Source organism: Neophocaena asiaeorientalis, unplaced genomic scaffold (genome assembly GCF_003031525.2).
Source record: "Neophocaena asiaeorientalis asiaeorientalis breed wild unplaced genomic scaffold, Neophocaena_asiaeorientalis_V1.1 scaffold196, whole genome shotgun sequence".
In the NCBI taxonomy this organism is placed as follows: Eukaryota; Metazoa; Chordata; class Mammalia; order Artiodactyla; family Phocoenidae; genus Neophocaena; species Neophocaena asiaeorientalis.
This window is the reverse complement of record NW_020173929.1, coordinates 102,565-125,716: the sequence shown is the minus strand read 5'-3', so window position 1 is coordinate 125,716 and position 23,152 is coordinate 102,565. Positions and strand designations below refer to the sequence as shown.

General features: G+C 36.1%; 1 protein-coding gene across 1 annotated transcript in view; it reads left to right on the top strand.

Moving 5' to 3' along the window:
• Positions 1-11,943: 11,943 nt before the first annotated feature.
• The window catches only part of LOC112404559 (doublecortin domain-containing protein 1-like), a gene marked incomplete at its 3' end in the record, with an annotated part of 51,822 nt that continues 40,613 nt past the window's right edge, over positions 11,944-23,152 (top strand). Inside the window, exons 1-4 of the mRNA XM_024752589.1 lie at positions 11,944-11,960; positions 20,482-20,751; positions 21,973-22,129; positions 22,590-22,752. Of these exons, the coding sequence (XP_024608357.1) occupies positions 11,944-11,960; positions 20,482-20,751; positions 21,973-22,129; positions 22,590-22,752 (607 nt within the window). The remainder of the gene's footprint in view (positions 11,961-20,481; positions 20,752-21,972; positions 22,130-22,589; positions 22,753-23,152) is intronic.

The following is a 23,152-nucleotide window of genomic DNA, read 5'->3' as shown; positions in this document are numbered from 1 at the left end:
TCTTCCCGGACCGGGACACGAACCCATGTCCCCTGCATCGGCAGGTGAACTCTCAACCACTGCGCCACCAGGGAAGCCCTCCCACATACTTTTTACCCAATACAACCAACCATCAACTTCCACCATTCTTATTTATATTCTCTTTCACTTTTCTTCTTGGAGTATTTTAAAGCAAATCCAAATAATATTTTATTTAAAAATAGTTTGGTTCATATCTCTAACAGATAATATTTATCATAACAATACCTTTTATCCATACCCAATAAAATGATTTCCTTGATACCAATAATACCCAGTTTGTGTTCAAATATCACCAGTTGCCTCAAAAATGTATGTCTTATTAAAGTTGGTTTGTTCAAATCAGGATCTAAAGAAGGTTTATGCATTGCATTTGGTTGATATGATTCTTCAGTCTCTTTTCATTTGTAACATTTCTCCCTCCTCTTTATTCTGTGCCATGTCATTTAACATGTAACATGTTTCTCTCCCTTCCCGCATTTCTCACAAACTAGAAATTAGATCTAAAGATTTGATTTCATTCAGTGTTTGTGACGAGAATGCTTTATAGATGGTCCTATGTTTATAATTCCTGTGGAGTCATATAAGGAGAAACAATTTCTGATTGTCATAGTGACATATTAATATGTATCAGTGGTATAGGTGATATCAGTCAGATTCATCTAAGTTTCCCATCACTCTTTGATCTAATAATGACAGACATTACCTGGACAAACATTACCTGGATCCATTATTTCATTATGGTTTGCACTATGGTGATTTGCTAATTCTTTTATTCCATCTACATATATTAGCTATGATTCTTCTATGAAGAAGAATTTTCTCTCATCATCTATATGGTTATCCTGAATTATAGCCCATTTAGGAAAGCAGGAAAAGTACATTTATTATTTTTCAGAACAGTAAGTTGGTGCCCTAGCAAGTAACAAAGGTGAATTATGAAATAATGAAGTTATAAAATTTTATTTTAGTATTAGGTACTCGTGGATTTTTATATGTTTAATGTTTCAATCCTTTACTTTTTTTATGTTCAGAGTGCCCCATCTTTGGCCAGTGGAATCCCTTTCAAGTTGGTTCCTATGTCCTTTTGACATGCCCCACTTGTCTCTGATAACTTCCTGTTTTCAGGCATGCCAAGATGTCACATGTTCATGGAACATTTTGGCCCCAGGCCTGAATACTATAGAGATTTTAAAACATTAAAAATATTAACAGGGGCTTCCCTGGTGGCGCAGTGGTTGAGAGTCCGCCTGCCAATGCAGGGGACACGGGTTCGTGCCCCGGTCTGGGAGGATCCCACATGCCGCGGAGCTGCTGGGCCCGTGAGCCATGGCCGCTGGGCCTGCGCGTCCGGAGCCTGTGCTCCGCGGCGGGAGAGGCCACAGCGGTGGGAGGCCCGCGTACCGCAAAAAAAAAAAAAAAAAAAAAAAAAAAATATTAACAAGCTCTTCTTCAACAGTTGAAATTTTTACATCCTTCTTTTTTCTCCTTAAACTTATTTCCACTCCATTTCTTTTTTTTTTTTAATTGAAGTATAGGTGATTTACAATATTGTGTTAATTTCAGGTGTACAGCAAAGTGATTTGGTTATACATATACATGTATATGTCTATATTCTTTTTAAAATTCTTTCCCATTATAGTTTATTACAAGATATTGAATATAGTTCCCTGTGCTATACAGTAAATCCTTGCTGTTTTATCTATCTACTCCATTTCTTATCTTTTATGCTTGAAAGTCTTTAATTGGCTAGTCTAAGATACAATTACAACAAATTTTTTAAATGTCCTATGACCATAAGGTTGTAAGTATTGGAAAATTTCCCTAGGGTTTAATTTTTATTATAATTATTTTTAGTATACACTTATTCAAAGCAGCTTGGATATAGTGCCATTTTTGATATTCTTTAAATACAAAAAGTAAACATTATTGGAAATATATATATTAATGAGATAGGTTAGTGGGGAGCACTTATAATTTCTTTATTAAAGGAATAGTGGAGTTGTCTCTTGGTTTGGGGCCCTGGAATGGGCATAAAAGGAATGCCTTTCTTTTGTAAAATGGCAGAATGGAGACTTTCCAAGGACAAATTATAGTTGGGACAGGCAGCCTCTTGGGCAGATGCCTTTTAGGAAAGCATATATCTGGAAGCCAAGGATCTGGAAATTGATTTACTTAAAACTATTCACACTTGCATGCCCCTTGCAAAGTCTCTATGTACTGTTGGTCATTGATACTCAGTGCCCTGACTTGAAGACCATCAAGCCTCTCCTCTTTAATAGCTGACACTTGGTATCTATTGTGTTGCAAGTACATCAACTTTATGAAGTGGCTACCATTCTTTTCTTTTTTTTCAAAGTTTTCCCAAGCAATTTATTGACATTTTTCTTGAGAATTTTCAAAGAAATAATAGAAAAATCAAGCAAAATATTTTTTCTATACAAAATATTTTTCTGTACATGGTTAACAGTAAAATTATGAACTAGGAAACCTGTGTGACAGATCTTGCTTCTCTCCTTTCTACCTTCTTTTCCCACTTTCTACGTGCCTCTATTTATTCATTCTTTCCCCAAGTGGTTTCATGCAATCCTTTCCAGTTGAAGAAAGAAATAGAACTGATAAAAATCATTTGCACCAAGGTACTAGTGAATTAAAGTATTCAATATTCTTCTTTGAAAATTTGTACTGCAAAAGAAACAGGCACTAAGGAATATTGAAACTCCTGACAGCATAATTCTTTAAATATGCAAATAAATTTCTCCCACAATTTGCTTTTACTATCTGAAGTGGCTACCATTCTTAACCCCATTTTACAAATGATGGAACCTGATGCACAAAGAGGTTATATGACTTGTCCAAAGTGTCACGGCCAGTGAATGGGCAGCAGGGTTTTAAACCCAGACACTCTGGCTCTAGTGTCCAGGCTCATAACCACTGTGAACTTGAATGCTTTTTTAAAAAACCAGGGGAAGAGCAGATCTATTAGAGGAGAACTCGTATTCATGTCAAATTGTTAACGGATGGGAAGCAAAGAAAAATAGTGGTTTTTCAGTGTGTCAGTGAATAAACTCTACCTATGTTAACAAAACATAAGGCAGTGGCTTTTTCTGTACTCTACTAAAATACCATAGTATTTAACGTTAGTCAAATTAAAATTAACACATTTTTATTTCTTTAATTTCTAATTAACAATTAGTTCTCATTTAATTAGTAATGTGCCACAATGTTATCTGAAAACCTACTGTAGTCTGCGTATTCTACTTAACCTGTTAATACATTCTACTTTTAGTGAGGATGACACTGTTTTTAAAGTAACATTACAGAAGAAATATTGCACTTAATAATGGTAATGATTTCACACTTACATAACTCATTCCACCTAAAAGCATCCAGAAGGTGTTTTATGTGAAAAAAAAAACTATAACCATCACTAAAATGATTACCTCTTTTGGTGAAGATTGGGATTGTAATCATTCATTAAGTAAAAAGTAAAGCTATTGCTATATTTCAAGAGATATTTTTGAGTAGTTCAGTGCAAATTTTTTTATTTTTTAATAATTGGATTATATAATAAACACACCAGGATACTCAAGGGATTTCGTTCTGCAAGGTGATTTACTCTCTAATCATATGATTTTCCTTTCTATGCACAGTTGGATTTTTTCACTTATAAGCATTCCCCAATTAAGAAGAACCTGATCTATGAGAACTGAGCAGGCAATGGTTTTTGTGGAAGCTCAGCCCTCCTATTGTGAGACTTAAAGCGGGAGGGAGACTGTGAAGGGCAACAGCCCTTTAGTCTCCAGTTGGAAGACCAGAGGAGTGCTGGGCAGAGAAAAGTGCCTTCTCTTATTAAACTGTGTAGAAAGAGATACCTTTTCTTACTTTGATAGTGATTCAGATTCACCTAGCATTTAATGGATGTCTACCATGTGGCAAGCACTATGCTAAACACTTTCACATTCACAGTTTTGTTTATTTAATCCTCATAACCATGCGGATAACTGGTTTTGCAAATGAGAGGACCGAAGCTCTGAAAGGTTATAAGATTCAAGGTGACATAGCTAGAAAGTGGCAGAGAAAGACATGATCTTATGTGTTATTGATATGTAATACTTGTGAGTATAAGTTATATTATAGTTCTTTTATTCTTCCATAAGCTTAACTAGCAGCATGTCTAGCATCACACCCTTTGAGCTTCCCGTGTTGTAGATTATCTAAGGAGTTAATCATAGTTCAAGAAGGTAGTCCTTCAGGTGCCCTCTCCCAGATGAGGAGACTGTTGGCCAGTTTGTCTCTTTTTGCTGCTGGTGCTTTTGGTGTTACTGTGGTTGCCATAGCTCCTTACTGACCCACATCAACACTACTGATCCCATTGCCTTCCATCATCTGACTGGCTCTACTGGTCCATGCTTCAGGAAAGTCTTTCTGGCTCTAGCTCTAGCTCAGCCTGCAGGCTGACCTGGTCTTTGAAAGAGGGGTATCAGGGTTCTCCATAGAAACAAAACCAACAGGATGTATGTGTGTGTATATATAAATGCACACACATTAATTAATATATAATTATACATACATTAATAATATATTAATATAGTACATTATATATATACATATGTATATGTACGTGTGTGTGTGTGTGTATATATATATATATATATATAGAGAGAGAGAGAGAGAGAGAGAGAGAGAGAGAGAGAGATTGATTGATTGATTGATTTACCTTAAGGAATTGTCTTATGTGATTGGGGAAGCTTGGTGAGCATAAAAGGACCCAAAGACCCAAATTACTGGACTCTCAATTCAATTTAGATTCCAAGCCATCCTAGTGTTCTTTCCATTTCTTAAGTCTAAGCCAATGTCATATATTTTAGGTTTTTGAAAGCAACTTATTTCAAGGAATATCAGGAGTTTCAGGATTAGGTTCAACTGCAAACAACAAAGACCCAAATCAACATTGTTTTGCACAGCTCGAAATTTATTTCTAATGTAAAAGTCTGGAGGTAGGTAGTCTAGAGTTGGTATGGTACTCCATGTTGTCAGAGATTCAAACTGCTTCCATCTTCCCTGGGGCATGGTTTTCATTCCTAGCATCATATCAAAGTTAAAGATGACCTGTCTAGTGCCAGCCTTCATGTTTTCATTCTAGGTAGCAGAAAGGAGAGAAAAGAAAGATGAACTCACCTGCATAGATTGTTTCCACTAATATTTGATTGGCCAGGCTTGTTTTATATGGCTTTACCAAGTCGTAAGGAAGACTAGAAAATAGTCTTTATTTTGGGCAGCCATATGCCTCAGTTAAAAATCAGGGATTCTGGTATCATAGAAGAAGGAAGGAATGGATAGAATGGTTGTTGGCAGACAGCTGTCTCTACCACAGAGAATTTATACAAGTATTAGAAGATATTAATATATGGACAAATTAGGACATTGAAATTTTGTTGCATTTGAAACATTCTTAAAAAAGCAGCCAAAATTTTTTTTAAAGTCATATAACTCCCCTGTTCCGAACACTCCATGGACTCTCTAATTCACTTAAAGTCCTGACAGTGTCCTAAAGGCCCTATGTTATCTCCACCCCCTCACCCCCATTGTCTTTCTAACCTCAACACAACTACAATTTCTTCTTTTTCACCTATTCATCTATTTGTGCTGTTCCTCACATCTGCCAGATATACCCCACCTTACGGCCTTCTTACTCTTTCCTGGGTATTGGATGGCTACTTTCCTTGACTCTTTCAAGTCTTTGCCCAGATATTACCACCTCAGTGAAGCCTATGCTGACAAACCTATTTAAAATTGCAATTCCCTCCACCTTCATATTCCCAAACTATCCTTCCTAATCAGTCTTTTTCCATAGCATTTATCATTTAACATCTTACGACGTACTGATATCTTATGTTTATTATTTATCATCTGCCTCCACTAGAACATAAGCTACACAAGGGCACGATATTTTCTGCTTTGTTAACTAAAAAAATTCTGAGTGCCTAGAACAATAACAAGTACATTGTAGGCGCTCAAGAAATAACCTGTGGCTGAATGAATGCGTTTATTTCAGAATATCAGAAAAAAGGTAAAGTAGCATTTTTTATTACCTTACAAGTAATATATCCTTCCCTTAGTTGTGGTATGTCATGTTACCTTGGGACTCCTCCTTACCTTAGTGGGGTACTCAGACCTGAGACTTTGCAGCTATTTGTATCAGCATGTGAATGGGGTGATTATACCCTGGAAAGAACCCTATGACATTCATTGATATCATTTCTTATGAACATATTGTTTTGGTCTTAAGAAATTTTAAGTTGTCTGTGTGCATTATTCAAGATGTCTAGGTTACAAATAGAATCCCAACTCAAACTAGCTTAAACAAACAAAAACGAATCTGCTGACTCACATACCCAGGAAACTCAAGAGATGTGGTTGTTTTTAATAGCAAAGTTCAGGGATTCAAATGTTGTCATCAGGAATCTCTCACTTTTTAATCTCTCTCCATCTCTTTTTCTTTCATCTGTTTTTGCTTCATTCTCAATGGTAGAAGTTTACATTGTTCTTAAAGCTAGCAATTCTAAAGAACAGAGCACTACTTTGTCTTCTCCATCTAAACTCTGATTCCCCCCTGTGTCTGGGGAAGGTATTTTGATTGTCTAGCCTTGGATACATTCACTTCCAGGAAAGCATGGCCACATAATTCCCAACAGAATCAAGGGGAAGGTAGTTGTGGGATTTTCCCGGACTGGGGCATGAACCCGTGTCCCCTGCATCGGCAGGCGGACTCTCAACCACTGCGCCACCAGGGAAGCCCTTTATGTATTCTTAATAGAATGTTATATTGCTTTTTTTATCCTGCTTGCAGCTGAGTGTAATAACAACTCTTTTAGTTCCCTGAGGGGACAAATTATTTTTAGTACATTACATTAGGACTTAAATCAGTTTTAAAAGTGAATTGCCAACAACTTCTTCTTATAGATTATCTGGGTTGCTTTTTCACAGACAAATCTTGCTTTCAAGGAGACTAACAGTGCCTAATCTATTCATTCATTTTTTATGTCATTTTAGTTATCTTGGCTATTCTGAATTGGAATCAGTCAGACTATTTTTGAAATATAAACATTTGGTTATATCGCCTTTTCTAGGGACAGTTTAAGTTTAGTAATCTCATCATTCCAAAGATGAGCTGTCAGTTCCCACCATGGGATGAGCAGCAGAACGAAGTGAGGGGAACACTGCCCAGTGGTTAATGAAGCAAGGCAATGCTTTCACTGTTTTCAACATCCATTGACCAACAACTTACACTTCTCATAATTCATAGCTTTTTCTCAGATTTTTCCTTCAAGCCATAAAAAAAACTCTACAGATCCAAACATTAATATATTATTTACTTTAAAAATGTTAAAAGACTATATCGCTTCTTTTTGAAAATTTAAATTTCCTCTGGAAAATCCTTATACAATATTTATAACCTCCCCTGACTTTAGATTTAAGATGTACTTTATTTTTATTCCTTTGCACTTTTGCACAAGCAGAAGTAGTATTCTTTTTTTCCTTTGGGTAGGATGATTTATGCCCTGTTCCTACACTCAGATGGGTCCTTTACAAATTTTATAAATTGTTCTTCTTGTTTAGATTTCCTTCTACAAAAGCGAGCAAGTTCAATTTAACAGACATTGAATATCTCCTTTACAGTATATGTGTAATTTGAACAAATACATTAGTTATTATTCAGTCGTCGAATTACAAATAAAAATTCGACTTATGTGTTATAAAATAACTGAAAATTGCTCTGCAATCAAGGTATCTTTACCAATATTTCTAGGTCAAACTAGAATTATATTTTCTTCTGGTGTTCAGAATAAAATTTGGGGGAGATTGTTCACATATATTATTACCACTTCTATTATTCACTTTCCATGATGTTTAAATCACACTTTATCTAGCAATTGTAGAAAGTTATTTATATCTTTAGAGGTTATTTCTTTCATCAAATTGGAGGAAAGGTAGGGTGACGATTAGTGAAATCTTTGTGCTTTGTGTACTCCAGATTTTATACAAGTTTCCATGCACCAAACATATGTGGGTTTATTTCTTTTATCTGCTATCCAGTATTTTAAGCTGGTGATTTATTATTGAATGTACTTAGGGTCATTTTCCTTCATGTTTACATTTTCTTATTTGTATTTATTCCAATTAGAGAGTTTAATTACCATTAAAATGGTAATAGGATAAAGACAAGTTTTAAAAATGACAATATTAAAAAAAACCCATAACTCTTCAGGAAGGTTTAAATGCCATGAGAATATAAAGCGAGAAATATATGCTTGTCAAATATACAGTATAAATAAATAATTTAGATGAAAATGGTTGACTACATTTAACAAAGAGACTACCAAATAATGAGGGGCTAAAGAGTGGTTGTTAGATTTGATGTACTTCATTGTATATTGTAAGTAATTGCTATCCATAAAAATTCTATGGCTTCTGTATAAGAAAAAGAGACATTTTGACAGACAACACTGGTATGAAGCGACAGCAAGCACAAATCCTTGGCAACTGTCATTATCCTGATGTTGAATTCACATCCAAACTGTGTGATAACTTAGACCTGCATGCTTGTTATTGAGCCATGATCTGTCAAAGTAGCCACACTTCCTACTTATGAATAGAATTATTAACCACGTGCAGATTTCTGCCATAGAAATCTAAACTCACCAAGGATGCTTTGTGTTTCAAAAAACAGGGGGAAAAGCCTCCATGTCATTGTATGCTTATGCTGAAATTTCTGGTGACGTGTTCCTGATTAAGTAAAAGTCAAATTAAAAAAAAATAGTTTCTATTTTAGCCCATATAAAATTAATTCAAAACTAGTAAAGATTTTTAATAAAATTAAAAGTAAAGCAAATGTAATTAGAAATCTAATTGTATAAGTTAGGCTACTATTAACAGAGAGTAACAGGAAACACAACTGAAAGTGACTTTAAATGTGAACAGTCCACTGTCTCGTGTAACAGGAACTTCAGAGGCAGGGCAATTCTAGGGTTAAATTCAGTGGTTCTGCTAGGTTATCAAAGAGCCTGGCTCTTTGTATCTTGTGCTCTGCCCTCCTCAGAATATTGGCTAGATCATTAGGTTTGACTCCTCCTACTTGCAAGGCTCATCACATGTTCACTCAACAATATCCAACTAAAGAAGACAGATATTTGATCATTTATATCTCTTTCTTATTAGGGCAAAAATAACCTTTCTCCAAAAGACTTCTCCTCATTTCTCATTGGCCAGAATTACTTAATTAACCAGCACAAGGCAAGGGAAATGGAACTAGCATCATTGGTGTTAGACCATTGAGTATTTACCCACTGGAGCTGATCAGGGGATGCCTTCCATGGGCATGAGAGGGTGAATATTCAAACATAACTTAGGCTTTTTATCTAAAGGGGGGAATGACTCTTAGATAAATATTCAACATTACACGACATAACTCTTAGCTTTGACTTTATTGTATTTTACTACATAAACTGTGTATGTTTCTTATCAATGGCATTTTTGTGACACACCTTTGCACGATGTCATAATTATCAAAGAACAATTCCTGCATATTAGTTGCTAGTTGAGTATCGCAGTGAAAAGAGATAAAACAAGGATCTTACCATTGCAGAGAGGGATATGAAATCATCTTAAATCACATAATAAATCACAAAACAAACATATCAATATGCAAAACAATACATCATTTCTTGCACAGGACCTGGGGGAATGACTTGGAATAAGGAGTGACTAGGATCTCGTGGGGTTAACTCCTCGCATGTGTCTTGCCAGCTTGAACAGTTTTGTAGAGATTTTCTCTATGTCCCTAACCTCTAAACTAATGATGACCCTCATGATAGACAAGACTTTTCCTTCACAGTACTAATCATAGTGAGTAATTGTAAATTTATATTCATGACAATGTATATAACATTTCTCTTCCACTAGACAATTATTGTATTATGGAAGGGGTTTTAGAAAGTCTAAGCACTGAGTTCAGATTAATATTTATTAAATACTTACTGATTGAAAGGTGTACAATAATGGGTATAGATCAGCTGAGTGAACACCATTGACAAAAAGGCATACATGTAAGAACGGTGGAAGGCAATGTGGTGCAATTATAGCTGAGGGATATTACAGGGGGGCAATGATGGCACCACTTGGTACAATTCCTTGAGTAAGAGAGCGGCAAGTATGACTTTATTAGGAGTTTTCCTAAAGTTGCTATAAAAAGCCACTAAGATTCACTAATGCTATTAAAACAGAAGAAATGAGAAGAAAAATTGCTCTTGTCAAAACTAGAATCATACCTTTAAATCTTGTCATCTTGTCATGGTCTATTTATCTGCTTTTTCTATACTCCTCCCTGGGCATAATTTTATACTTTTAGACATTACACCATTACTTAGTTGTTGCTTTGTGAAACAAAAATTGTAAATTAGATTTAATGGAAACCACAGAGAGTAAAGCATAATTAGATCTTAGCCTGAGATTTTAAGGGGGTTGTCAATTCCACAATGTTTAAGATATGTCCCTGATAATCTTTTTGATTATAGTAGAAAGCCTATATGTAGATGAGGTATAGTACTGTTTCAGAAAAGGATAAAAGCTTAGTTAATCTCTTAATGTACCTTCCAGCTTTGTAATTCTGTGATTTATCATATCCATTGTATCATACGTAGAAATTGTTTAAAAGAGTCAATAACCTAAAATTTTATAGTTTTTAATTAACCAATAGTTTTTTTATCCATACTTCTTTAAGGTTAAGTTTTGACATGTTTTACTTCATCTTTCTCTAAACACACATAAAATTCTTAAATATTTACATAGTTTGTATATGTTTGTAGTATAGACACACATAACCACATTTGTTCTTTTTTATGACCTAATTTCTAAAGAATTATTCAGTTGCTAAAAGAAATAATCTATTTAATCTATTTCCAATAACTGACAATAAACTAACTCAGAAGTGATGTAGCTGATGCTTTTTTTTTTTTTTTTTTTTGTGGTACGCGGGCCTCTCATTGTTGTGGCTCTCCCGTTGCGGAGCACAGGCTCTGGATGGACGCGCAGGCTCAGCGGCCATGGCTCACGGGCCCAGCCACTCCGCGGCATGTGGGATCTTCCTGGACCGGGGCACGAACCCGCATCCCCTGCATAGGCAGGTGGACTCTCAACCACTGCGCCACCAGGGAAGCCCAGCTGATGCTTTTTAAAAGAAATATGCCAGAACATTTACATCCAAATGAATACCCCCGCCTTGAAAATATCTACTTTAGGAAGTAGTAATTTATTCTAATAACAATGCCACTTCTCAAAGCACTTTCTTGAGTTCCTCTTTGGATTTGTCATCAGAAACTGTGGTACATTCTTTAAAATAGTTTCAGTATTTAATGATGACAAAATTTAATCTTAAGTAGTTGCATTTGAATTTTCCAGAAAATAAAATATCTGGATCTAAATTTGGTGTAAAAAATGGATCGTCAAGACTGCATTATTGTATAGCTAGTGTGGTAGGCAGAAATCTAATCTGGTCCCCAAGATTTCCACCCCCTGGTATATATGCCTGGTATAATTCCCTCCTCTTGAGTGTGGGTGGGATTGTTAATATGATAGGATGTCACTCCCATGATTAGGTTACATTGTATGGCAAAGGAGATTTTTGCAGATGTAGTTAAGGCATATAATCGGTTGTCTTTGAGTTAATCAAATGGGAGATTATCCTGGGTGGGCTTGACCTAATCAGATCTACTCTTTTCTTTTAATTTTTAACATCTTTATTGGAGTATAATTGCTTTACAAGGGTGTGTTAGTTTCTGCTGTATAACAAAGTGAATCGGCTATACATATACATATATCCCCATATCCAGATCTACTCTTTAAATGAGAGTTTGGAGATCAGAGATGGAAAAGTCAGAAAGGTGAGTTCCCCTGGCTTCAAAGAAGATGATAGTAACTATGAGTTCTTTAGCTATAAGGAACTAATTCTGGCAAAAACTGAATGAGCTTGGAAGAAGACCCTGAGCATCCGATGAGACTGCAGCCCCAGCTGACACCTTGATTTCAGCCTTATGAGATCCCGGGCAGAGGTTCCTGCTAAACTTTGCCCAGACTTCTGACCCACGGAAACTGTGCTATAATAAATAGGTGTTGTTTTAAGCCACTAAGTTTGTGGTAATTTGTTGCACAGCAATAGAAAACTAATATAGGTAGATAGTTAAGAAATATTTCTTAAGAAGATGTATTTCTAAAGCAGTGTGATTGATGTTCTTGTATCAACCTAATATAGTGGCTTTTAGATTTCAGGCTAGAAAAGGATGCTTTTTACCAGTGGTAAAAATGATTTTTACCAGTGGTAGAAGAGTAAGTAATACAACGATGATTGGAATATTTGACGGAAATTGAGGGTCTAGCATTTTAGGTGGTAGGAAGGGATCAATATGATATAGTGATTTCAGCTATCAAACTTACCAGGGCAGATGTGAACATACAGGAAGTAAGAACATTTTTATACAAGAAGGTAGCATAGAAGTCTTACTGAAGAGGGAACTTCTTGAAATCTGTGTATATGTGAATTACAGATATAATGAAAGATTCACAGTAGAGACTTATCATAGACTTCAGGACAAGACAATAAGATGGACATAGAAAGCTTAAAAAGAAGATCTGTTTTATAAATTTAGCCCAGGTTCTAGAATGTGGTAGAAAGCCTCAACAGTAACTGAAGACAAAGTGAGGTTATTTTATGGATAAAAGATCATTTCCTAAAACAGTTGGTTTAGAAATCCACATGGAATTACTGGTTAAGAATTAACAAATCCAAGAAAACTGCCATACAACTTATCAAATTTTATAAAAGACAGCTGTAACAAAATGTAGATCTTAAAAGAAATTATAATATAAAATTTATGTAATTAGAAATTCTTAAGAAACACAGAGAGGACAGGGTGCAAAGCCTCAGACCCATGCAAGCAGAATTTTGGAGCTGAGTTCCTTGCATAAAACCAGGAGCTGTGAAAGATAGATGCACCTATCCATGAAAAATGGAATAAAAAAATATTGTTCACCAGCCAGAGGAAATAGCAATAAATGGATATGATACGGTCTAAGATTCTTGCATTGTCTGAAAGTAATAAGTTAGTCATTTATGTTAAACTTTAATAAGACAAGAGTTTATATTGTAATATCTAATGTTTCCACTAAAAATAAGGTTAAACAAAGTGTGGCATACAACCTAATAGAAGGGAAAAATGTAACAATTTTTTAAGTATTATTTAATCCAAGAGAAAATAAGAAAAGGATGAAAAGGAACATAATACAAGAAAACTAGAAAACAAAGCATAAGCATGAAGGTAAATTCTCAAAGGACAAAGACTGTCTTGGTGAAGGAGATAACCTTGTGAATATATATTAAAGGTAAACAAGCTAAATTCTCAAAAGGCAAAAACTGTCTTTGAAAGGAGGATAACTATGTAAAGATGTATATAAATCTGGAGGAGGAGGGAAATTCACTTTAATAAATCTGAATGTCATGGGATTTTTAAGAGATTTTTGCAGAGGGGGCGAAAAGGGTCTTTTAAAATAAAAAGGGGAGGAGAAAAAAGAGAAAGAAAGAAAAACAGGGAGACTACAATTGTGGTGACTTAAATACCATCTAGATATTAGAGCTTTATTGGATCAAGAGCACTACTGGCTCACTGCTGCTAATGTAGAGCTACCTCCTTGCCCACCTCCCCATTACTTTCCTGTATTTTAAGTTTCAGTTCCATTGTAGTAGCCATCTGTTTTCCTGAACTTTTTTGAATAGGAACTTCAATTTTTTAACTAATGGAAAATAAGGAAATTTTAGGGTTAATGGGAATAATATTATAGGACGATAGTTAAGTATAGATATTGTGGAGCCAGACTACTTGGATTTGATTCCTCTCTCTGACACCTGCCTGCTGTGTGACCTTTGACAAGTTCTGTAAGCCCTCAGTTTACTCATCTGTAAAAGGAAAAATATAGGACTGTTGTAAGGATTAAATGTAAATATAAGTAAAATGCTTAGAACAGTGACTGTCACAATAAGTGCTTTGTAGTCATTAACTGTTAGTATTGTTACTATTATTGTCATTATGATGGGTATGATATACTATTTATTCCTTATCTAGCCTGTGGACTGGGTTAGTGTCCCTGTAACTGAGTGGGTAAGGGCTAAAAGGGCTGATGAAACTATTCAATGAAGACTTTCTGGGACTCTGCCTACAACTTCACCTGCTTCAGTGTCCAGGTGACTTAGTATAAAATAGAGTTAGAGAGGTGTCTCTTCTTCCCACCTCTGTACTGAACTGTTCTGGCATTCCAAGCACTGGAATCTTGGGGAATACTACAAGGCAGCACCTCCATGTGGATCTCATTGCTCTTGTGATGGCCAGTGGCAGCAGTGAGGTAGTAAGATGAAATAGCTATGACTCTCACCAACAGATTTTTATAGGGACTTAGGAGGCAATTTTAGGAATTTATAGTGCACTACCTTAGGGACTCAGAAATAAATGGGGAGGATTTTGAAGGGGGAATAAAGTCCTGTATTATGGGGACTTCCCTGGTGGCGCAGTGGTTAAGAATCTGCCTGCCAATGCAGGGGACACAAGTTTGAGCCCTGGTCTGGGAAGATCCCACATGCCACGGGGCAGTTAAGCCTGTGTGCCACAACTACTGAGCCTGTGTGCCATAATTACTGAAGCCCATGCACCTAGAGCCCATGCTTCTCAACAATAGAAGCCACTGCAATGAGAAGCTCACGCACTGAAATGAAGAGTAGCCCCCGCTCGCTGCAACTAGAGAAAGCCCGCGTGCAGCAACAAAGACCCAATGCAGCCAAAAAAAAAAAAAATCCTGTATTACAATGATGGGATAATCATGCTGGCAGCTATTTGCTCACTCTAAAGGTTGGCATCAAGGAGGACAATCCTATCTTGCAACCCATATCCCTTTGTGCCAACATTGACAACAAACTACTGTGCCAGATGGTCCAGAGACTGGGCTTAAAATCACAATATTACATTCTCAATTTCTGTACAATTAGAAGTGAATGGCTACCCTATCAAACTACCACTGGCATTTTTCACAGAATTAGAACAAAAAATTTCACAATTTGTATGGAAACACAAAAGACCCCGAATAGCCAAAGCAATCTTGAGAAAGAAAAATGGAGCTGGAGGAATTAGGCTCCCTGACTTCAGACTATCCTCCAAAGCTACAGTAAGCAAGACAGTATGGTACTGGCACAAAAACAGAAATATAGATCAATGGAAGAGGATAGAAAGCCCAGAGATAAACCCACACACATATGGTCACCTTATCTTTGATAAAGGAGGCAAGAATATACAATGGAGAAAAGACAGCCTCTTCAATAAGTGGTGCTGGGAAAACTAGACAGCTACATGTAAAAGAATGAAATTAGAACACTCCCTAACACCATACACAAAAGTAGACATAAAATGGATTAAAGACCTAAATGTAAGGCCAGACACCAGCAAACTCTTAGAGGAAAACATAGGCAAAACACTCCATGACACAAATCACAGCATGATCTTTTTTGACCCACCCCTAGAGAAATGGAAATAAAAACAAAAATAAACAAATGGGACCTAATGAAACTTAAAAGCTTTTACACAGCAAAGGAAACCATAAACAAGACGAAAAGACAACCCTCAGAATGGGAGGAAATATTTGCAAATGAAGCAGCTGACAAAGGATTCATCTCCAAAACATACAAGCAACTCATGCAGCTCAATATCAAAAAAACAAACAACCCAATCCAAAAATGGGCAGAAGACCTAAACAGACATTTCTCCAAAGAAGATATACAGACTGCCAATAAACACATGAAAGAATGCTCAACATCATTAATCATTAGAGAAATGCAAATCAAAACTACAATAAGATATCACCTCACACCAGTCAGAATGGCCATCATCAAAAAATCTACAAACAATAAATGCTGGAGAGGGTGTGGAGGAAAGGGAACCCTCTTGCACTGTTGGTAGGAATGTAAATTGATAGAGCCACTATGGAGAACAGTATGGAGGTTCCTTAAAAAACTAAAAATAGAACTACCATACAACCCAGCAATCCCATTACTGGGCGTATACCCTGAGAAGACCATAATTCAAAAAGAGACATGTACCGCAATGTTCATTGCAGCTCTATTTACAATAGCCAGGACATGGAAGCAACCTAAGTGTCCATCGACAGATGAATGGATAAAGAAGATGTGGCACATATATACAATGGAATATTACTCAGCCATAAAAAGAAACGAAATTGAGTTATTTGTAGTGAGGTGGATGGACCTAGAGTCTGTCATACAGAGTGAAGTAAGTCAGAAAGAGAAAAACAAATACCGTATGCTAACACATATATATGGAATCTAAAAAAAAAAGAAAATTGTCAGAAGAACCTAGGGGCCAGACAGGAATAAAGATGCAGACCTATGAGAGAATGGACTTGAGGATAAGGGGAGGGGGAAGGGTAAGCTGGGACAAAGTGAGAGAGTGGCATGGACATATATATACTACCAAATGCAAAATAGATAGCTAGTGGGAAGCAGCCGCATAGCACAGAGAGATCAGCTCGGTGCTTTGTGATCTCCTAGAGGGGTGGGATAGGGAGGGTAGCAGGGAGGGAGTTGCAAGAGGGAAGAGATATGGGGACATATGTATATGTATAACTGATTCACTTTGTTATAAAGCAGAAACACACCATTGTAAAGCAATTATACTCTAATAAAGATGTTTAAAAAAAAAGTGAATGGCTAAAATTAAAATAACCAGAAGTATCAAAACAGCCTTTGAGTAGTGGGTTTTTTTTTAACATTTTATCTTTTTAATATAAAATAAACTTGCCTGGAAAACAGATTGTTAAACACATCTGGTAGTAATTTAAATTGTGTGATATGTTTAGTGAGGACTTTTTCAATCAATTAAATTTATAGTATCTCTGCTTATCTCAGTATAGGCCATGCAAGTTCCCTGCCAATTACATTTTCCTTTTTTGGGAGGCATCTGAGACCCATCTTACTCTAACTCCTCTGTACCTTATTATCCTGCTGTCCTATCCATAGTTTTTTGGCCACTGATGGGTACTTTCCCATCCACACGTTTGCCAGTGGCTTATGAAGTTGTCCAGCTTGAGAGTTCTATCCAACAGGGTGTCCTATATTGGGTAGTGATGAAATTAAACTTTCAGGGGAATTGAATGTATCATACAGAGAGAGTCTGCAGAAAGTCATGTGGTATAGAAATGGGGAGATACATAGAGGAAGTTAGCAGAAGCCATGAGGAAAGAGGAGGAGAACAGAGATAGGTTAGGCAATAAAATATACAAAGAGGAAGCAGATAGACACAGAAGGAGAGATGAGGTTATTAAGTCAAAAAACGGTCTAGAGTTGTTCTTAAGTCACTAGTATATCCTAGAGAGCAATAAATGGTCTTCTAATTCTCTTTGTGCTCTTCTAGAGTGGTTTTATCTCCTTTCTTAACTTTCTGTGTATCCTGTTATAAGCTCTATCACTTGAAACCCAAATGCCTGTTTATTCCTTACAAACTGAATGATCCCAACACCCTCATTTCCAGCATTAATTTAACAAACCATGTGTGTGAATTTAATTCCCATGTGGGACAAGTTAGCTTTGCCAAGTTCTGTGACCCTCCTCTCATGCACACAATGACTAGGAAACACATCAGTTGTTATAAGAAAGAACAGTTCCACAGTGTGTAAGAACTAGTGCACACCTGTCTTCAGTGTTGATAAAATAAATCAAAGTTGAAGACTAGGGACTTCCCTGGTGGCGCAGTGGTTAAGAATGTGCCTGCCAATGCAGGGGACACGGGTTCGATCCCCGGTCTGGGGAGATCCCACATGCCGCGGAGCAACTTAGCCTGTGCACCACAACTACTGAACCTGCGTTCTAGAGCCCGCGAGCCACAACTACTGAAGCCTGCACTCCTAGAACCCGTGCTCCGGGGCAAGAGAAGCCACCGCGATAAGAAGCCCGCGCACTGCAACGAAGACCCAACGCCACCAAAAAAAAAGAAAAGCTGAAGACTAAAGATGGTGAAACAGTAGTGATTTTTTAACATGAAAAACTACCCTTTCTCCCCTTTTACATATAAATTACTAGAGAAAAATAAGTAATAAATACATATATGAAAGAACCATATAGTTTAATTCTTTTTACCATTTACCAGGTGAATCTCATATAATTTATTTTCCTAACCCTACCAGAATCACATGGAGTTGGGAGGGGTAGGTATGGATAGTTTCTCAAAAGGATGCAAGTGCTGTTACCATAATACAGGGGAAAGATATGCCAGCAGACAAAAATAATAGATAACCCTTATACAACTCAGTTGGAAAAAAAGCAAAATATGTTTGACAAAAATATTACATTCCAGTAAAATCTGTAAAGACCATATAGCAATCTGAAAAATCGTTGTAAAACAGTGTTAAGTAAAAAAGGCAAAGTATTAAAATAAAGGTATGATGTGGTTGAAGCTTTGGAATATGCAAAAATTAATAACCTTTTTGCATTGTGATGGTAGAATAATGGATTATTACATAAAATCATTAGTATATTTGTAAAAATATTTGACAGTAAACAAAATGCATTCATTAAAAAAGAAAGACACCTCATTCTGCATTTAGTAGAGAATTCCTTTTCTTTCTTTACATGAGAATTTGCTTTCCAAGTAACTGTGTATGGGCACTGGGAGCTGATTATGAGATTTGTAGATCTTTCCTCCTGGCTTTACTGCTCTTCCCCAGGTTGAAGAGCTTGGTGACCATTTGCAGCTCTGTTGCTGTTGCTGCAGAAACACCACCACTGTGACATGACTGCTGCCATATACCACCACTCCCCACTGCCATCAATATCTGAGTACCTCAGGTAGTTTGCAGGGAGGTCCCACCTCAGCCAGAGCTAAAGTCCAGTGATCCATTCAAGATGCTGTTTGCCACAGTTACGAACCTGGGTGGATCCTCAGAATGTAGGGAAGGCCATTTCTCTCCTCAGTGCTATGCACAGTCCAGGGCAGACCGGGATAGAAACATGTGATGACAACAACAACAAAATACAACTGCTTGGATCCCAGTGTTTGAGCTCCATTGACCCGCTGTGTCAACTCTCATCCACATGCAACCATTTACCCTGTGGCACATAACTACCTTCCATTCTTTCAGAGGAAATAATAAACCATTTTACACCCTTGTGGACATAAAGAAGACAGACCAGATGAAATAATTGTGATTATAATGAAATGTGTGGAAGAGAAAAATTTGGAGTAGGGGTTGTTCGTGCCAAGCTTTCCCCACTAAGCATGTGTTATTTTGTAATTGTGTGGATGGGGAGTCCTTATAAGTCCTTACTTATAAGGACTATTGAGGAACTAGCAAAGTGGAAAGAGGCAGGTATGGTTGGTATAAAAGTAGCCCCAATTACAGTAATACATGGAAACTAACTATCCCCTATGGCTGATCCTCTACCCAACAGCTCAATATTCTCAAATATGTTTAAGCTTGTTTCATTTTATCATGCCAGCAATTCTACATTTTCCATCTTTCTGACTTGGTATTTGCATAGATTTACATATCATCCCAGGTCATGTGGTCCCCTGTTAAAGTACTTAGTTCATCTAAATACTGCTTTTTCAGCTTAAATACCAGGTAGGGTAATCAACTGTCCCAATTTGTCTGAGACTAAGGGAATTTTTGAGATGTGTGGCTTTAGTGCCAAAGCCAGGACAGTCCTGAGCAAACCAGGATGAGTTATCACCCAATCCCAGGTCTGCTGTAAAGACTTTACCAACTTTATTCCAACGCACAAAAGTTTGCCTTCAAGGAATTCTTTTTGCACTTAAGGTTAATATGCACCCAGCGTTCTAAGCAGTTTATTTAACATACATTCTCTCTTTATTAGGGGATAGTTTGCAAGTTTCTTGAGGGTAGGAGCCACATCTCTTTAATTTTTATATTTACTGATACTTAACAGAGTGCTAGTGTTTAATAAATCAATGTAAGAATTTTAAAATGTTACTTAACATTGCTTCAAGCATTACACAATTTTTCTTCTTTAGTTTCATTAAGTGATTAAATTTAATGGTTATGAATGTGGGTTTTATTTTAGGACATCTTGCTGTTCTGTTTCCCACCAAGTCAACTACTGATTATGTGACCACGGGCAAGTTAATTAGCCTCTCTGAGCCACAACTTTTTAAATCTGTAAAATGGGGATAAAAATAGTACCCACCTCCCAGGGATATTGTAAGGCTTAAGCAAAATACTGTCTAAGTGTGTAATGTTTTGTCTAGTACATAGCACACAACTAGTTATTATGTGGTAGCTGTTAATAAGTGATCACACATCAATTCACTGTATTCTTCCCTGCATTGTTTCTTTCAGAGAGTTTATGTCATCCCAGGCAAAAGCAGTTATTAAACCTACTGAAGATTATTTGCAGCCTCAGTTTGGCCCCAACAGACTTTTACATTCAGCGGCAGCATCAGAAGGGTCAGGACTTCAAGATTGCTCCACACATCAAACAGCATCAGATCGTAGCCATGATGAAATATCAGACCCAGATAGCTACAAATCAAACAGTAAAAACAATTCTTTTTTTATATCAGCATCCAAGAGAAACAGACCTGTCAGTGCTCCAGTGGGTCAACTGAGGTAATCAAAGCTGTTCTCTGTTCTTTTTAACTGACTGTTGAAGCTTTTTCCTTTGAGAAGAATTTATAATGTCTCAGTTGACTATTTCAAACATTAAAATGTAACACATCTCTAGAGTTTTGTTTCTGCTTTTGTTTTACTTTTTTCTTTGAAAGCACCTGAGTAGAATGTTGCTAATTACACTTGGGGAGAACATGAGATACACTTGAACGCGGATAATATGAAACTCTGAAAGGAATATTTGAAGCAGAATCAGGCTAAGACCATGAAATACCTTGGTTTACCAGATATTTGTGTAAAAGTAGAAATGCATACTTTTGATATTTAACCAATATTTGAAATAAAATCAAATTGAAATGAACTTTAAAACCATTTTGTGTATGTTTTCACATCAAGATTGTTATCATAAACTGTTAAGTTTATGGATAGAAGAAAATGTTGATAAAAATAAAAATTAAACTAAGAAACTGATATTCACATTATTTTCATATGTTCAAATAGGTGGATATATCGTTGTTTTAATTTATCTCACATTTTTACTTTAAAATGTTTACTTTGCTGCTGTGGCATTAGGAGTTACCAGGGTTAGCTAGAGAACTCTTAAGTAAAAAGTATGACATGTTAGTCATTTACATGTACTTTTGCTGAGAAAAATAATACAGATTGAAACTGGTTTTGACTGAAAACAAAACTTAGAAATCTTCTCTTACTGCCCCCAAGCAATTTGAAATGAAAGCAATAAAATTGACTTCAGAATGAAAAGTTTAGTATGATGTATTTGAATTTCAAATCTTTAAAAAAAAAATCAAAGAACTTTGATAAACATGAAAACTTAAGGGAAAATCTTAGCCATTTACTATTTCATGATGATAAGACCGTATTACTATTTTTTTTGCTTTCTGTTAGAATATAACATATATATGTATAATCTTTAAAAATGAGTGTTGTGATGTTTTATTAGTAAAATGATTTAAATGGTTTATTCTGAGATATGTGTTTTACATGAACAGTTTTGGCAAACTTATCATGTATTAAATATTTTTAAATATTTAAGTATATATGGGCAATCTTATCCTATAAAAAGGTGTTTTGGGTTTTTTTTTGAGGAATATTTAGGAGCAATCGTTAGTGCTTATATCAGTAGAAAATACCCAGGGTAATATTTACTTAAATATTTTTACTAATCAACGTACACAAACTGTTGTGTGTTTTTTTCTTCAGAGTTGCAGAGTTCTCTTCTTTAAAATTTAAGTTGGACCAGGATTGGCACAGATTGTCTCAAAGATACAAACTTCAACCCAGAGTGATTAGAGTAACAGCTTACAAAAATGGATCTAGAACAGTTTTTGCCAAAGTTACTGTACCAACCATCACCTTGGTAACTGGTGTCCAAAAGTTTTCAGTGATTTATTTCTTCCCTTATTCTCTTTATCTGTGAAAAGTGAGAAAGATGACATTTATTGTTTAAAATTTTCTGTATCTGTAAATTGCTTATATGTATACACATAGACCTCACAGGCATTTCATTCCTTTTTTTATCAATATATAAGTAGTATATTTAATTAAACAGATACAATGGCTTTATATCTCTATAGCATTGTTAAAATGATGGAAGTTCAAGGACTAGAATTTGAGAATCAAATATTCTCAGTGTTGTGATTAACCTATTTGTATATTTTCAACTGCTACAAAATAACCATATTGGCGGAGTTATTGAGTTACTTAACTTGGCAAGTGGCTCAGTGGGTTTCTATTTGATCATTGCGTCTTTTGTTTAGCAGAAATGTGTTACTTTCTTTGTTGTCAATCCCTTTCTCTTACCTCTTGCTTTCTGTTAGTTGCTGGAGGAGTGCACGGAAAAGCTGAATCTGAACATGGCTGCACGACGAGTATTCTTGGCAGACGGCACTGAAGCCCTCGAACCCGAAGACATACCCTGTGAAGCCGATGTTTATGTTTCAACGGGAGAGCCCTTTTTAGATCCATTCAAAAAAATTAAAGGTAAAAAAAAAAAAACAACAACACCCTACCCCCCCCACAGTAAATTGCTTAAGGGGTGCAATTAAAAAATGATTTTCATTCTGTCTTTTTTGCATGGTTTAACAAAACTAATGTTTACGCATTTACAGCTCAGTAAGAGGATAATGTGCTTAATGAAAGAAAAATCCACTGACAGCCACGTTTATTGCCCTTCATTAGCATTGGTGCTTAATTTAATATAGATCTGAATAGACATTAGGGAGCCTGCAGGAGGTTAAATGGTGAAAATATAATAAATTAAATCAGAGATTATTGAATTTACTGTTTAGTTTCTGTGACACTCAACAGACGTAATTCATTAGACTTATTCTCTCAGAAAATAGTTCAAAGTTTCAAGTATCATTTATTCATTTACACTCTT